The sequence below is a fragment of the Sinocyclocheilus anshuiensis genome, unplaced genomic scaffold, assembly GCF_001515605.1.
Source record: "Sinocyclocheilus anshuiensis isolate Anshui unplaced genomic scaffold, SAMN03320099.WGS_v1.1 scaffold1449, whole genome shotgun sequence".
In the NCBI taxonomy this organism is placed as follows: Eukaryota; Metazoa; Chordata; class Actinopteri; order Cypriniformes; family Cyprinidae; genus Sinocyclocheilus; species Sinocyclocheilus anshuiensis.
Window position 1 is genome coordinate 621,715 of NW_015549696.1, and position 16,872 is coordinate 638,586.

The window sequence follows — 16,872 nt, forward strand, 5'->3', positions numbered from 1 at the left end:
CACAAGAGTTAGCGATTTGACCAGTATAGGGTGGCTTATATTATGATTGCTACAATATCAATTTCAGTAATTGATGCAGCAGAATATCACAATTCGTTTATAGAATGATAGAATGAGGGATGACATGGTGGCAGTCCTGGAAGTTAGCATCAGCCTGGTTCCATTGACAAAGCCAATAGGACTTTTCCTATTTTTTTATTGGAAAAAATAAGCTCTGTGACAAACAGAAGCTTGTTTCTTACACATTAAGAGAATCTTTGCAAATTAACCCAGCTAAATAGAATCGGCAGAAGTAAAAAGCTGAACCTAGGCTCTAAACAGAATGCGCCACAGTCGCTTCACTTCCATGTCACCATCACTAAGGTTCTGATCACAAGTTGGAAAGTTTGAGTTCTGATAGTTTGCAAGAGTGTGAGTATAAACACAATGCAATGTCTTTAACAACCTCTGTAGTCCCATTTAGCCACTTGTTAGCAACCAACTTTAAGACAAGAAAAAGCTTTAAAAAAACCCACAAGAGTATTATTGATATATTTCATGTCCATAGAATAACACCTGAAAATATTGGGTTGTGTTAACAACAGACCAATAAAGGCCATTGGGACGATTGAACCGTAAATTCAAAAATGATGTTATTTCCTGCAGCATAACTCTATTATATGCTTTAATAATATAATACTCACACACACACACACACACACACAGTTTCTTTAAAATGACAAAAAATATCTACAATAAGTACAAGTAATAGCTATTTATTATATATAAAATAAATGTATTTATATATATTTTATTATATTTAAATAAATGTATTATATATAAATACATTTTCCTTCCGTTTTTTTTTTTTCAGTAATTAAATGAAAGTCTGTAAAAAAAAAAAAAGAAATGAAGAGAAAGTATAAATAAAGATACAAAGAGTAGAAATAAAGATACAAATGAAGGAAACTTGAAAAAGCTTGACTTTTTCAGGTGTTTAACAGCAGTAGCAACTATTCATGTAAATGCATTTTTTTTTTTTTTAAGATTAATTAAATCAACACTTATTTTACAAAAATGAAAGCATCTGTTGTCTATTGACAAGGCTTTCTGTTTTTGGAACTTTTACATAAGAGGGTAATATGTTTTATGTGCTCTTATTATGCGTAATTACAAACCAAACCTTAAACCTATAGAAGGTAATTGTTACTTATTAGCATTTGTGTAATTACATTGTAATAAGGACACATTATAATACAATTTGACCCATGAGAGAAATACCACTTCTGTTAATTGGCTGAGTGGCTAAATTGAACCACTATAATCTGAAAAATGGCCAAATATCGACTGATAAAACGGCCTGTCACTAGAAATTAAGCGACATGAATATAACAAGTAGGCAAGCATATGCGTGATCCTGCTGTAATATCAATACTAATGTTCTACCTCATTTTGTAAGGAAAACCAATAAAGTTATGCTTATTGACTGAACAGTTGCGTCTTTTTGTCCCTTACAGTGTGATGTGGGCACCACGGGACAGAAGTCCATCTCCAGGGTCATTGATTATCTGGAACACTGCTAGTGTGTTTGCAGAGCTCCACACACAGACCTCAGATCACTGCTGCCCAACCCAACACACCTGGAAAACAACCCACCATCATCATCATCATCATCAACCAGTACCTTCATCATTCAGACTGTAAAGAATTAAATCTAAAGCACATCATACTCCCAGAACTCTATTAAAAGGAGCTGTTTTGATTGAGTTTGTCACAAGCTGTTCACCCATTTCGTCTTAAAACGTTTTTGTCACGAAAGAATAGTGTTCCTCGCATCACAATCCTCCATAATCTGGCGTCTATTGATCAGTCGCCTTGGAAGCTGGTTTTCATTGGCAGAAATGGAGAGAGTGGCTTTGATAAAACTTGTTAAAGGATGTCTCCCCCTCTGTTTGTTTTATTCCACTCTCAAGTCTGTGAATTTAAAAGCGCTCAACACTGACCTGAACGATTGGAGGGCGAATCCAAAACCGCATTCGAAATTCTGGTCCTCTTTGAAATGCCGCAAAGACATGCCCTCCTGGTTCAAATCCATTCTCTTCGCTTCAGGATGTGCTCCCTTTGTGTTGCACAAATTCATTTTTAATCGATATCGCTATGTCAAAGGTCTGCGAAGGAATAAATTACATCACTTCCCATTTCGCTAGGGCAGGAAAGGGACAAAGCGTTTTAGAATGTTGTAGTAGTCGTAATTTTTAACAGTATTTTCCAAATGCCAGAACGTTAACTTTAATGTTAACAACCTTGATGTCCAAACCTTATGTGGTTCAAAATCGACAGTCAGACTTATTAAATCGTGCAATATGCCGAATTATGCTTGGCTGCAGTACTGTGTTGTGCAAGAGAGAAATGATTAGGAATTTGAATGAATTCAAATGCGTTTTTGAAGCCAGGAAATGTCATCCATGGGTTTGGGTCATGGCTACATGGTAACCCTGAGTTCAGCGAAAATTCTTCTGCATGCGCTGCTACTGAGGTTTGGTCAGAGCTGAAGTTGCTGTGATAATTAAAGATAAGTGCAATAACCGTTTCAATGAACGCTGGTTTCCGTCTAGCCGTGACCTGTCAACATGGATCTACATTTCAAGAGTTTGTGTCATAAACTACACACTGAATAAGTCCTGTTTTGTTTATGGTTGGTGTTTTTTATACAAGATTGAATTTAGCACTTGACATCTCTCTGATAAGGCCAGTAGATTCCAATTTTGACCCAAACTTGTTCTGATCTTCTCAAGGTTGTTTTCAGAAGCGCTCTATTGTTTGTTTGCCTTCTAAAGCGATCGCCTTCAGGCGTTTCGCTGCTGTTCATGACTGAAATAGACTGAAATAACTTCAATGCACACAGCTTAACGAAAGCAAAGCTAGGGATCATTTTCCCCCTCACCGCTTAACTGTTTTGGTTCACTCTGTTACACGGTACACTATGAGTTGTGAGTATTTTCTGGGCACAGTGCTGCAGTCTGTATCTGAGCTCCAAACATCACAACGGGATTGAATTCACACAGCGGGGAACTGAATGAAGCAACACGAACTGTAAATACTCGTAAATATTGGCTGTTGGAGAACTAGATAGACTACTTTTCTGAATCCAATCGTTTTATTTTATACCGCATTTTTCTCAGTTGTGTTTTTTGAGGTAAGAGTTATCGAAAAGCCAACTGCAGGAACATGAAATTTGTACCAATTTCAAAATAATGTCTTTGGTTACTTGTACATAATTTTAACGCAAATAAAATTGCTACTTTCAGTACTTTTTACTTGTCATCTTTGGTGTCTGATTGGCATATTACAAGGCTATTACTGTTGCTACAAGTGTTGGGGGTAATGCATTACAAGTAACGTGATTTACTAGTTACTTAAAGTAATCTGATTATGTAAAGTAAGGCATTAATTTTTAATTTAGAAGGAAATATCTGAGTTACTTTTTCAAATAAGTAATGCCAGTTACTTTGTTTCCCATGTATTGACTGACAGCTCTTGTGTTGCCATGTTGAGAGAAATTGGGAGTAGAGATGTGACGTTAACGATGAACCGCGAGCCGGTTGAAAATCGATTCAAATATGTGGCCCTGGAGCACAAAACCAGTCATAAGTAGCACGGGTATATTTGTAGCAATAGCCAACAATACATTGTATGAGTCAAAACCGCACCACATCCAGTGTAGACCGCATCGCTGATTATAATGGATTCTATAGTATTTTGTCATCTTGCCTCTAAACGATGCATATTAAAGTAGTGTTCATAAGCGCAGCTCTGCTTTGTTTACAGTGGTAACCCAGGAAACACTATATCATTGCTGTTCATAAAGTGCCACCTGCTGGCAGAGAGTGAACTTGCGTCTCATTCAGCTCGTCTGCTGTTTCGTTCAGATATGTTTTATGTAGTATAATTTCACAAAACTAAAGTCAGACCATTCTGTTTTTGCTTAAAATTTCGAAATTATTCAGTCTAATTTAGATTAAAAACTGCTCATGCTGCATGTATGCTTTTCATTTACTGTATAATTTCTTCAATCTCATTTAGTTAAAAATCGTGAGAAAATCGAATCGTGAAATCAAAATCATGAATTGAATCGTGAGTTGAGTGAACCGTTACATCCCTAATCAGGAGTAAGTGCAGAAGCGTTGTGTGCCCTGATTCGGTGTTCCTCAAAATGAATAAAAACAGTCAAATGCAAACTCAGAATATTATACAAACCTGCAATAATTAAATGTTAAATAAGACAAATATCAGTTTTGTGTTTAATCCCATTTTATTAACCAGTGTCTTTGCTACTGACCTTTGATGATCCAATTCAACCATACTAAGCAAAAATTACACATTTGTTGGTGTTTTTTTTTGTTTTTTTGCTGAATAGTGTTAACGTTCTTCATCTGTCATATTCTTCTTTGTTTGAGCTGCACACTACTGTACAGATATGAATTTACATTTACTTAATTTCACTTTTGGTGTGAAAGGGCTTTTGTAAAAGAAGAACTTTTTTATATTAAAAACAAACAAGCAGATTTAAGAAAAGTAACTCAAACGTAACGTAAAGTATTACTTTGCATAAAAAGTAACTAAGTAACGTAATTAGTTACTTTTTTAGGGAGTAATGCAATATTGTAATGCATTACTTTTAAAAGTAACTTTCCCCAACACTGGTTGCTACTAAATCAACTTTTTAACAAATTTAGGTGACACTTTTTGGTAGTCCACTTTAGACTTTTTACTAACTGTGACTAACTTTGTGACTACAAGTCATTAGTTTATCAGTAGACTGCCTGCTTAATACCTGCAAACATTTTATTTTGATGGTTCCCCAAAAGACCAGCCAACAGTCTACTGATACTCTAATGAAAGTTAGTTGACATTTTAAGTTACTTAAGAGTTAGTAGAATGTCTAAAGTGGACTATCAAAATAAAGTTGATTGTGAACTCAAGAGAAAAAGACAAGATTTTTCCTCTGAAAATATTTATTTGTATAGCATAAAAAAAGCAAAATATATAATTAATTCCAGAATATTTTATATTTCACTACAAAATGTCCAAACATTAATTCTGAAATTTTTATAATTAAAAAAAAGAAAAAAAGTTGAATACAAAGGCTGAGAATGCAATATCAGTGTCATTTTGCTCCATTGCTCCTCTCCATATAGTGAGAGTCCACTAAGAGTTCAGGTGTTCTGGGGTCACAACAAGTGGGATGCACTAAATTCCCAGCATATGATCTTATCCTACAGGTTGCAATGTTTTTCTGCTCCGGTTTGGTCTCTTCAGTTGGCACTGAACCCTTCACGATGACCTGATCCTCCACGCCCGTCGCTAACATCGGGTAACTGAATTCCGGGTCGCAGTCTCTTTCCTCCAGCAGCTCGCTCAGAGTGCTGATGTAGATCTGTGCCATCTGAAGTGTCTCAGACTTGGACAGCTTCCTGTCGCTCTCCACATTAGGAATGACGCTCCTCAGGCGGTCGAAGGCCACGTTCAAGCCCAGCATCCTCCTCCTCTCGCGGGCGTTGGCGGCCAGTCTGCGGCGTCTCCGGGCTCGGGCGATGGCGCTCTGGTCTTCGTCTGGATATGCGAGTCCGGACAGCCTGAGCTGGACCAGAGCGCACGGTTCACAGCTCGCCCTCCCCTGCACCCTCTCCTCCCTCCAGCCCACTGCGGCTCCGGGACATGGGTCCGAGTGGGCTCTCTCTGCCTCTCTCCAGATGAACTTTGCGTAAGAGCCGTCTGGACGGGGCATGCTGAACGCTTGAGGATTAACTGTCCCTCCAGAGAACAGAGGAGCTGTATTTATTGAGGAGAGGCCACACATAATGAGGGGCGGGTGTGTGAGGGTCGTGTGCGCTGAGAAATGAATAGAAATGAGTCTCTTTGATAATGACCACAGGGAGTCTATTAACCCAGTTCATCAAAAGTGGATTAGATGCGTGTGAGTGATCACTGATGGGCCTCCTGACACTCGGAGGTAAACATAGATTACTGCTGTATTTCTGCCACAACTACGCATATCAATAAACAAATATTTGTTAGACACCTCATTTTATTCATACTTTCCACTTTTCAGAGTATAGTACAGCCTTCAAAGCTATGAAATGACACGAATGACACTTGTTGGCTGCTTCTTTCACTGTTCAGTCGAATTCATCCGTTAAAAATAATAATAATAAAAAAAATTTATATTAAAGTTTAAATTAAAAAGTTTGAGAATTTACAGAGAATTTCTAAATTTATTGTTAACGTAATTGTAAAAACGAAAGCATTTACGTTTAGAGGGTTTTTTTTAAGATCATGAGAAACAAATTCATATATTATATATTGGAATATATAATGCTGCCTTTCTGCCACTGCTTAAAAGCTATAGGAAGTATAACAAATCTCTATATGGATGGATAGATAGCTTTAGCAAATTAAGTAAATTATTAAACCTCTGGTACTGCTTGTGTGGCGATTTTTATTTATTTTTTAAATGAAATTAGTGTACTATATTTTATATATTTAGTTCAATAAATTTTAGCACAAACTCAAGTTTAGTCTCTTTATAAAGAAGGCGTTTGGCAGATTATTGCTGACGTGAAAAAAAAAGTTTGTTACAAAAAAAGCACAAAAATACTATTTTTAAATTTGTATAATTTTTTCAAAATTTTAAAATGTATAATACATTTTCCAAAATCCATTTTACTCCAAAACTGCATTAAAGCCATGAATCTAAATAAGTTGCATTCCAAATTTGAGGTTGATATATGTATATATATATATATATATATATATAAAGCTTTCAGTAAGATTCTGTTTGGACACAGAACCAAACATTGCCCTAGATGAAATTCGCTAGTAATTTTTGACTGAACCGTACAAGTGTGACTATTTTTCAAATCATGTCCATGAGGGTTTTTTTTTTTTTCTCTTGTATTCACATAGCAAGTGCCAAAACGTTTACCAAGTTTCATACCATTCCGATGAAGTAAAAAAAATACAATTCTAAATAACCAAAATGTAAAAACAGCACCAGAAGGATAATACATAAAATATATGGTATTTGATATATGGTATTTTTAATATATGGTATGAACTTTTTTTCCCACTTCTTGTAATATTTGGTATGTTATTCCATAACATTCAAGAATTTTATACACACAACTAAAATTACAAGAGTAATGATACTAACAACATATATTAACAATCAGCTCCAAACAAATAAATTGTTTAATTGTATTACTCATTACTTTAGCTAGTTTCCAATAAATAAACTTGGTTATTGTTTATAATGACTTTTGCAATAATGCATGTGCGAAAGCAGTTTCATTTAAAGCCTTTTACTCAGTCTGTTCATATAATCTGCTCATTGTACATGAAATATTCTCAGGCAATAAAGTGCAGTTCATAAAGGTCTAATTGACAGGCGACATCCGCAGCACTCAGTCTAATCCAATTACGCACAGAACACACACCGCCAGCGCAGAAGCTCCCCACACACACTCCACGTACTGCAGTATTCAAGAGCAACAAAAGAAGATTCAGTTCGCTCATGGAGAGGGTTATTCATTCCCTGGCCGTGTTGTGGCTGGGTAGGTCTTGGCACACTTCACATATTAAAGCTAATGAAGCGCCTCATTGAGGCGAGGACGCGGGCTGAGATCAAACCAGCACGGGGTGGGTGCATTCAGGGAAACCCCACGTAGAGGGTAAATTGGGGTGGATTCACGCTTGTCAGAGTGAAACCGGCCTGAATGAAACCAAATTTTCATTGAGGGGATTAGTAACACAGGATGAATCGACGGTAGCAGCTTCTTTTCACATGGTGCCAATGAAGCCACATTTTGCAGGGCCCACGAGCCAAAACCCTGAGCTGCCCATATTGCTGTAAAGTGACACTTGTCACAATTCATTAAATCTTAGCATACACCCTGACATATGCCAAAAATATCCTGTCATGCAGTATTTTTTTTTTTATCAGTGCAGTGCAAAAGAATAAAAGTCGTCCCGCACACTGTTGTAGCTGGCACACAGTTTGAATTAACAAGGTTTTGTAATGTAGAAAAGGTCAAATAAATCTGACAAGGAAGGTTCTTTAGGAGATCTTTGACTGAAACTGTATATTATTTAAAAAAGATTTGCAAGCTATGTGCTTGTTCTTTGTTTGCCAAACATTCCCGTTTCAACCAACCAGCAAGAATTCTGGCTCCCTCAGATTGGTTATGTGCCCATGTGGAACACAGACCAGCAAGAAACTTGTTGAGAAGGAGACAACTGTTGGTGCGATTATTCGGGAATGGAAGAAATACAAAACAACCATCAATTGGCCTCGGTCTGGAGCTCCGTGCAAGATCTTGCCTCATGGGGTAAGGATGATCATGAGAAAGGTGAGGGATCAGCCCAGAACTACACGGGAGGAGCTTGTTAATGATCTTAAGGCAGTTGGGAGCACAGTCACCAAGCAAAACATTGGTAACACACTACGCCGCAATGGACTAAAATCATGCAGCGCCCCCTGCTCAAGAAGGCACATGTACAGGCCCGTTTAAAGTTTGCCAAAGAAGATCTAAATGATGCAGAGAAGGTTGTGGTCAGATGAGACCAAAATTGAGCTCTTTGGTATTAACTTGACTCGCCGTGTTTGGAGGGAGAGAAATTACCCCAAAAACACCATCCCTACAGTCAAGCACGGAGGTGGAAACATTATGCTTCGGGGCTGTTTTTCTGCTAAGGGTACAGGTCGACTTCACCGCATTGAGGGGCAAATGGACAGGGCCATGTACTGTGAAATCTTGGATGAGAACCTCCTTCCCTCAGCCAGAACACTGAAGATGGGTCATGATGGGTCTTCCAGCATGACAATGACCCGAAACATCCCGCCAAGGCAACAAAGGAGTGGCTCAAGAAGAAGCACATTAAGGTCATGGAGTGGCCTAGCCAGTCTCCAGACCTCAATCCTATAGAAAATCTGTGGAGGGAGCTGAAACTTCGAGTTGCCAAACGACAGTCAAAAAACTTTAAGGATTTAGAGTGGATGTGTAAAGAGGAGTGGATCAAAATCCCTCCTGAGATGTGTGCAAACCTGGTGACCAACTACAAAAAATGTCTTACCTCTGTGCTTGTCAACAAGGGTTTCTGCACCAAGTACTAAGCCATGTTTTGCTTGGGGGATCAAATACTTATTTCACTCACTGAAATGCAAATCAATTTCTAACATTTATATAATTGTTTTTTTTTTCTGGATTTTTGGTTGGTATTCTGTCTCTTTATGTTAAGATAAACCTACCATAAAAATGACAGACCCTTCATTTCTTTGTAAGTGGGCAAACTTACAAAATCAGCAGGGGATCAAATAAATATTTCCCCCACTGTATCTCACAGTTCTGGCTTTTCTTCTCGGGGAACTGCATGTTTATATCCCATAATTGCAAGTTAATATTTCGCAATTCTGAGAAAAGAATTGCGAAAATCAGAATTGCAATATATTAACTTACAATTATGAGTTATAGACAGCTGAGAAGAAAAGCCAGAACTGTGAGATATAAACTCACAATTGTGAAGAAAAAACAAACAAATAAATAAATGTCAAAATTGTGGGATAAAAAGTTATTACCTTTTTTATTCTGTGGCAGAAACCGACCAATACTGCAGCCATCCACTAGTGGGCAATAAAAATGTGTGCTCAAAAATGTTTTATTTTCTCTGCACTTTTCAGGACTTGTGTGAATTAGTGGTGAGGATTTTAACTTTTTCTGCTGACTACATTGTTTCACCAATAGGCGAAATTGGTGAAACACTCATAAACTGTGTTTATGAGTGACTGAATCATGTACTCAACAGATTTGTTCAAAAACACACTATGTGGTGCCTTGCTTGTGTAATGTTGCATAAATATATATGAAATTATATACAGATTAAAGCAACACAATTAAACGATTAAAGCTATGTAGAACATTGGTTTCTAGGAAAAACAATATACTGTTTAACATCACTATACAAAAAATATTTGAACGTATGTCTGCAATTGACCAATCAGAATGAAGTAGTCCAATGAGCGGTGTAATATGTGTTAGTATGTGAAACACAAGTCATAAAAGACATTAAAGACTTGCACAAGCAAGCTAAAATACTACAGCAAAATGTGTTTTTCTCAAATGTGCTTTTAACACTGTTGGTCCGAACTGCTGTGATGCGTACAACAACCAACGTAATAAAACATTCATATAAACTGAACATTTTTTTAGCATCACTTACTGGAAATTTCACTTTGAACTTTCTTCAGTGAGCCTGGGTTGCTTCTTTCTGATTTGCTTTGTATTTTAATAGCTCCACTCTAAACAACCAGCATGGCTGTTAAAGCCACTTGTCTTTCCACAATTCATCACGCTTTTTTCTTTCTTTCCTGAATAGTTATAGAGCCACCCCTCTCTCTCTTTTCATCTTTGATGATTTTGTGCACCCAACATTTGTTCCTGCACTAAACATCTGGACATCTTGGGAATTGTACCAACAGCAAAATTTGGAGTGTTTTTAAAAAGCGGGCGGATGAGAGAGAGGTGGGACATGCTAGAAGCGCTGACCCCTGACCTCTGCATTCTAAGGGTCATCTGCTTCTCTGCTGACCTCTCATTTGTTTCATTTCACACTGCTGGGCACTGCATGTGTGTGTGTTCAGAGCTCCATGTGGCCCAATTACTAGCCATCGATTTGCCTGATCACTGGTGTGTGTGTGTGTGTGTGCTCAGCATGAGGGTTCGGTAAAACCTGTGTGAGAACAGAGAGTGAAAATTAGTGTTTTGATGTGAATAGCTGACTGGATGCGTGTCTGGATGGAAATGCACACTCCACTGACATGCCAAATACCATTTCAGCAGCCCCTCAGCTGAGGTGGCAAAGGTCAGCATTGTTTTTTTCCCACCGGGCCACATCCACACATGACCTTTAATAGTGTCTGGCTGATCGTTAGAAGGAGCTGTGTTTTCCTCCATCCTCATTGAGTGACTCTTCTCTCAGCATGATATGCGTTGATACAACTGTTATGTTTCATAGCGCACTCCTTTACTCCCCAAACAGATTATCAGGTAACAATTTGCTGACAGCACCATCTTAAAAGTGTTTTCCTCTGTGAGTTGTCGACTTACTTGAATTTTTACTTAAAAATAAGAGTTTTTCAACGGTTCCCTGTAACTTTAGGTTTAGAAAAGAACTCTTGAGATCATTATGGATACTATGGAGGTTAGAAGACTTAAGGTTTCACATGAAAACCAATGTGGTATGTGTGCTGTTTTCTTTCCTTCACCACCTTCTCCTTCTATGATGTTTAGTGCCGTCACTGCCACTGTGCTTAGCAAACATATTCTTATACTGAAAATTAGGCTGAAGGGGATTGGGGACACAAAAAATGTTTCAGAGGGGGATGTGCCCCAAAAAAATTTAAATAAATATAATACAAATAAAAGACATTGAGAACCACTTGTATGGAAGAGGATTATGGCCAAGCAATAATAAAAACATAAAACCATTTTGAGATTAAAGTCATTATAATATGAGATTAAACTCGTTAAATTTCAAGAAAAATGGCGAAATAAAATGTTGAGATTAAACTCATTAAATTTCGAGAATAAAGTTATGTTTCAAGATAAAACTAGTTAAATTTCGAGAAAAAAAGTTGAGATATAATGTTGAGAATAAAGTCATTAAATTACGAGAAAAAAAAGTCGTTAAATTTTGAGAAAAAAACTTGTTCAATTTCGAGAAAAAAGTCTAAACAAAATGTTGAGAATAAACTCATTTAATTACGAGAAAAAAGTTGGTGTGTTTTGAGAAAAAAAATGGAGTTCGGCTAAAGACGGTTTCGAACCCTAGTCGATCACATCACACGCTACATCCCTGCCCATACTCTCCAACCAACGCCACTACTGATGCTGTTTGACTCTGTCCAACGAGATGAAATGAATGACACGAGTGTGTTTATTCTCGATTCTTTTCTCGAAATTGAATGACTTTTTTCTCAAAATACAACTTTTTTATCGTAATTTAATGAGTTTATTCACAACATTTTATCTCAACTTTTTTTCCTCTAAATTTAACAAGTTTTATCTCAAAACATATTGACTTTATTCTCGAAATTGAATGAGTTTAATCTCAACATTTTATTTCGACATTTTTCTTAAAATTTAACGAGTTTAATCTCGTATTATAATGACTTTAATCTCAAGATGGTTTTATTTTGTTAATATTGCTTGGCCCTAATCCTCTTCCCTACACTAGTGTATTGATTTCTGGCTTCTTTAAAGCAGCAGCACATAGGTATTTTCTAAAGAAGTAGAAAATATGTTTTCCTCATGGAATGTAAAAAGATTGTCAGATGATATTAGACTGTAAAATTATTTGGATAAAAATTCATTCATTCATTAATTTTCCCATCCAATTATATCTTTTAATACATATATTTGATTGTACCCTTTAGTTTTAGAACTGCAGGGCATGGTGATCACCTGTGTAGGCTATGTTTCACTGTTTCAAATTAAGCATTTTATTATTGACATAAAAATAAACATAAAATAAAAGCAACACAACAAAGCCTTGTGAAGAAGTGGTGTGCTTAATTGTATTTAATGTGCAGTTGTAGTATACTTTTTTTTTAGTAGCCAATTTTTTAAATAAATAATAATAAAAACTGTACTTGCAGATTAAGTGTACTTAAACGGAGCACACCTTTATGACTGTTTCATAACACACTTAAGTACACTTTTAAAAAGTGTATTTTGTAATAATGTCAAATTAAAAAATGTACATTGAAGTACATTATAAATCGTTGTTTTGTCATGCTTTAAAGAAGTGCACTTATTTTAATGTGTTGACTAAGCACATAAATTACTTGATTATAATTTTAACTGTAGTGTGTTATTTGATATTACATATAAATTGTAAATTTAATATATTTTAAATGTACTAAATTCATCATGACATTGAGATATATTGTAGTTTACCATAAATGTCTGTCAGTACATTTAGAAGTACACTTTAACCATATTTCGGAGACAAGAGAATTCTGAAATTATATATAAATGTACCTAAGCCCTGCTTAAGAGGGGCAAAGAACTATTAAGTTCAAATAATTGCATTTAAACTATAAAACATTTTTTTGTATAATTGTAAACATGCAGTTACGTATCTGAAAACAAAGCATATACATGTTATTTGATTTTGACCTGGGCATGTTCTTGGCAGGCTTTTTGACTCTGAAAAAATATTTAAATAAACTCTGTTGTGTCTTCTTAAAAGGTACTTGAAGATAATTTGAAATGACACTTCACTTTATTTGAGCTTCTAAAAGTCTTGTTGAGAGCCAGTAAAAATTTCAGGCCCCATGATATTCCATTCTTTTTAAGGGCACTTCAAACAAAGCACCTGCAGACAGCACTATAAAATTCACAAACACACGACTATCACTGGAGCGGCTGCGTTTGCTTATGAAAGAAATTGCCGTTATGGATTGCCTTTACTGTATTTCATCACTAGGACTGTCTGTTTCAGTCTATTTCATCTCCACTAGCAATCTGTACTACACTGAGACACCGGTTAAAAAAACATTATATGTGTTTATAATGGATAAAATCAAATTTGATATTATATATTAATAGGTTTTTACAGACACTGTAATTTTCCATAATAACTGTGTGTGAAGTGTCAAAAATATGTGATTGACCCAGATATAAAAACTCTTTAAATATAAAAAACGTACTTACAGTCTGTGAGTCAGAACAGCCGGCATTGTAGTCTACAATGTAGTCTACACACGGCGGCCTAGAGTGAGCGGCGGTGGCCTAGAGTGAGCAGAGGCCGGGGGCTAGAGTGAGGAACGGCCGGAGGGCTAGAGTGAGCAGAGGCGGCGGGCTTGAGAACGGCGCGGCCGGCGGATTCGACGAAGGAGCGTCCGGAGGGCTTGCGGCAACCACATGTGACGACCCCGGGCTGGACTTCGCTTCGTCCACGGTGAAAGCCGATCCGGCGATCCACAGTGCAAAGTTGTTGTATTTCCTCAGCAACCAGCACGGATCAGCTCTAGGCATGACGAAGCAGATATCGTCTTCTTTTGGAAGGCCAAACAAAGTAGTTTCGCTTTCACAACGAAACACACAGCACCTTCACAACATGGCGGCGGCAACAACAATACTACAGCGAGAATAAAAGTTACGCCTTCTTTCTTTACGTGAACATTTGGGCGGCGTTATGCAAACCTTCCCACATCGTGACGTAGACATGTGGGGGCGTGTTAGAATGAGCCGTTTTAGGTAGGCGTGATTGACTCTTAACTTTTATAAAGAATATCTCTTTGGATTTGAGACTTTAGTCTTTGCAACTTTACAGATCTTCTTTATGCACCAAGAGCTTGTGACACTCCAAAGAGAAAGGAAAAATTGAAATTGCATCATATGACCCCTTTAAAGAGACTTTAAAAGGATCTGTCGGGAGTGTCAAAATATGATTCTTGATCGTCACTGAGGTGCTTATTTGCTCCGATATAACTGTGATTGTGTCCTCGTATAATTAAATACATTTCAATTTTGCACAAAATAGCTTGTAATAACTGTGAGGCTTTGATATGTTAGGGATTGAAAAGCATAAAGAGATCTGTCTGGCTTTAAGCTTCCTTTGATTCTCACATTCACAAAGAAAAATCAAAGCCAGTTTAGAAAGGAATATCTGCTGTTGAAATCTTTTTTTTGAGGGGTGATTGTATAATGCATTATACATCTATGAGAGCTAGACAAAGACAGCAAGCATGATAATTAGATAAATGTTTAATAACAACAATCTTTGTTTGAAGGAATGGTTCACACATGGCTATTTTCCATACAATGGAAGCTAGTAATGACTGTCTGGCTCAAAAAAAGCCATTATAAAAGTACCAATCCAGTCAAGGCATCAAGATTTGGCTGATTAGTTTTTAAAAATTTGCTGTTTATTATTATTATTATTATATTTTTGTGAGCAACATCTAAATAGCAATTTCTAGCCAACATGCTTTTAATTAATTCATTATTATTGTTTTTATTTATTTATTGTTATATTTTTTAATGCACCTGCAACTCCCCAAAACAGATTATTTAAACCTCAAATTTAGCAGATTTCAAATGAGTATAGCCTGAATAAACCATTTTTATTTGTAAGGAGAAGCTGTGGACTTTTGTGTTACTTTTGAAGACTAATTTAAATAGGAGACTATTTGATTCTCAGAATAAAATATTTAAGCAATCATTCATTTTAAGGTTTTTGTAAATACTTATTTTCTTTTTGTTTATCTTGGAATGTATGGCAAGCAGTAGTGAAGCTATACTGCAACACAAGCTTATGTTGAGTACATCTACAAAGAAGGGCAATAGAATGGTGTTTGCTTTTATGGTTGCAATGCATGAAGAAAAGTCAAAATTGTATTGGAATAATTGCCTGCAATTACTTGGACATGTGAATTCACAGCACCAACCAATAACAAGCCTTTTGGTTCAGCAGTGAGCTCTGATGTTCAAAACCGAAGATCCACAATGGACCCTTTTCACATTTGTGGGTTCAGAAACAGAAGAACATAGGTAACTATGATAAACAGAAGTTCATCATAGTTACATTTATAATATAAACTTATATAATGGTGAACGGAAACTTTGATTTGCTCCAATGCACAAAGAAAAAAGAAAAAGAAAAAAGCCTCAGCCGTCGCAATAGAGGCACAATTGAGTAGTGAATTATGAAGTAGGTCCACTTTGTGAGCTACATTCTGCAATAATTATTAAATGTTTATGGATCAATATTCAATGATTTAACCATTCATTAAACAAAGCAACAAAGATATCAAATACACAAAATATAACAGTAGGCTATATCTTATAGATATCTTATATAACAGTAATAAATATATATTTCATATATATCTGCTTCAGGCTTTTTATTGTCTGGATGTTACATACTCCAAGCAATGGACTAACATTAATTGTCTTTAAGAGAGAAAGATGCTTTTTGCTGCCAGATGGTGTAATTATGGCTAAAAGCAGCCAAACTCGTTTGTCTTGAAATACGACTTGAAAGTTATGAGCTACTCAGGGCTATTATTGTTAATTAAAAGTAAAACCATAAAAGAAACATTTTCATTACTTGAAATAAAATAAACATTAACTGAAATTAAACGCACAAAAACTATTTTATTTCAGCTAGCTGTCAAGGCATTTTGGTTCTCATTTTCGTTTAGTTGAAGTACTAAAATCACTAAAAACCAAATAAACTAAAACCTTAAAGCTTATATTGACTCACTATATTCTTTCTTCAAAACACTCCCTCGTGTTTCACAAAAGAAAGAAAATGGATTGGGAATAACCTCAACATGCGTACATGAGTGTTCATTTTTTGGGGTGATCTATTTTGCCGAAGAATGTTCAGACAAAAATGAAGATTAATTATTATTATTATTATTTTTTCAAAATTGAATCAAGAATGTTTTTTGCTCTTTTGTTTATATACTTCAATTGAGAAAAGTATGGGTTGAGCCGGTTGTTAGTTACAGTGCTATTCATTTGCAGGATTTGTTATAAGCATGCATTACAGTCCTTAAGGATGTGTTGATAAATTATGTACAGTTTTAATCAATGTTTCTGAAGCATGTCCACCTGAGGGCAATTAGGAGCAGCTCAGTGCTTTCAAATGGAAAGATGAAAGAGTGCATGTTTTTATGTGGAAGTGTGATTAAAACAATAGTTTACAGAAGGGTTAAACCATCATGGCATGTATGTCAGTATGTGACACTGAAACATACATCACACACACACACACACACACACACACACACACACACACACACACACACACACACACAGAGGT

At 36.2% G+C, this 16,872-nt stretch overlaps 2 protein-coding genes across 2 annotated transcripts in view; one reads left to right on the forward strand and one right to left on the reverse strand.

Annotated features, from left to right (window-relative positions):
- The window catches only part of LOC107660482 (wings apart-like protein homolog), a 64,234-nt gene extending 60,942 nt beyond the window's left edge, over positions 1-3,292 (forward strand). Inside the window, exon 20 of the mRNA XM_016449792.1 lies at positions 1,497-3,292. Within this exon, the coding sequence (XP_016305278.1) occupies positions 1,497-1,562 (66 nt within the window). The 3' untranslated portion in view covers positions 1,563-3,292. The remainder of the gene's footprint in view (positions 1-1,496) is intronic.
- Positions 3,293-5,146: 1,854 nt separating this feature from the next.
- atoh1c (atonal bHLH transcription factor 1c) lies at positions 5,147-5,767 on the reverse strand. Its single transcript, XM_016449800.1, has one exon. It carries the CDS (start codon positions 5,765-5,767, stop codon positions 5,147-5,149), a length of 621 nt encoding a protein of 206 aa, XP_016305286.1.
- Between the last annotated feature and the right edge of the window lie 11,105 nt (positions 5,768-16,872).

Excerpts from the sequence above, each read along its gene's own strand:
- atoh1c (XM_016449800.1), bottom strand. The coding sequence starts at position 5,767 with ATGCCCCGTCCAGACGGCTCTTACGCAAAGTTCATCTGGAGAGAGGCA.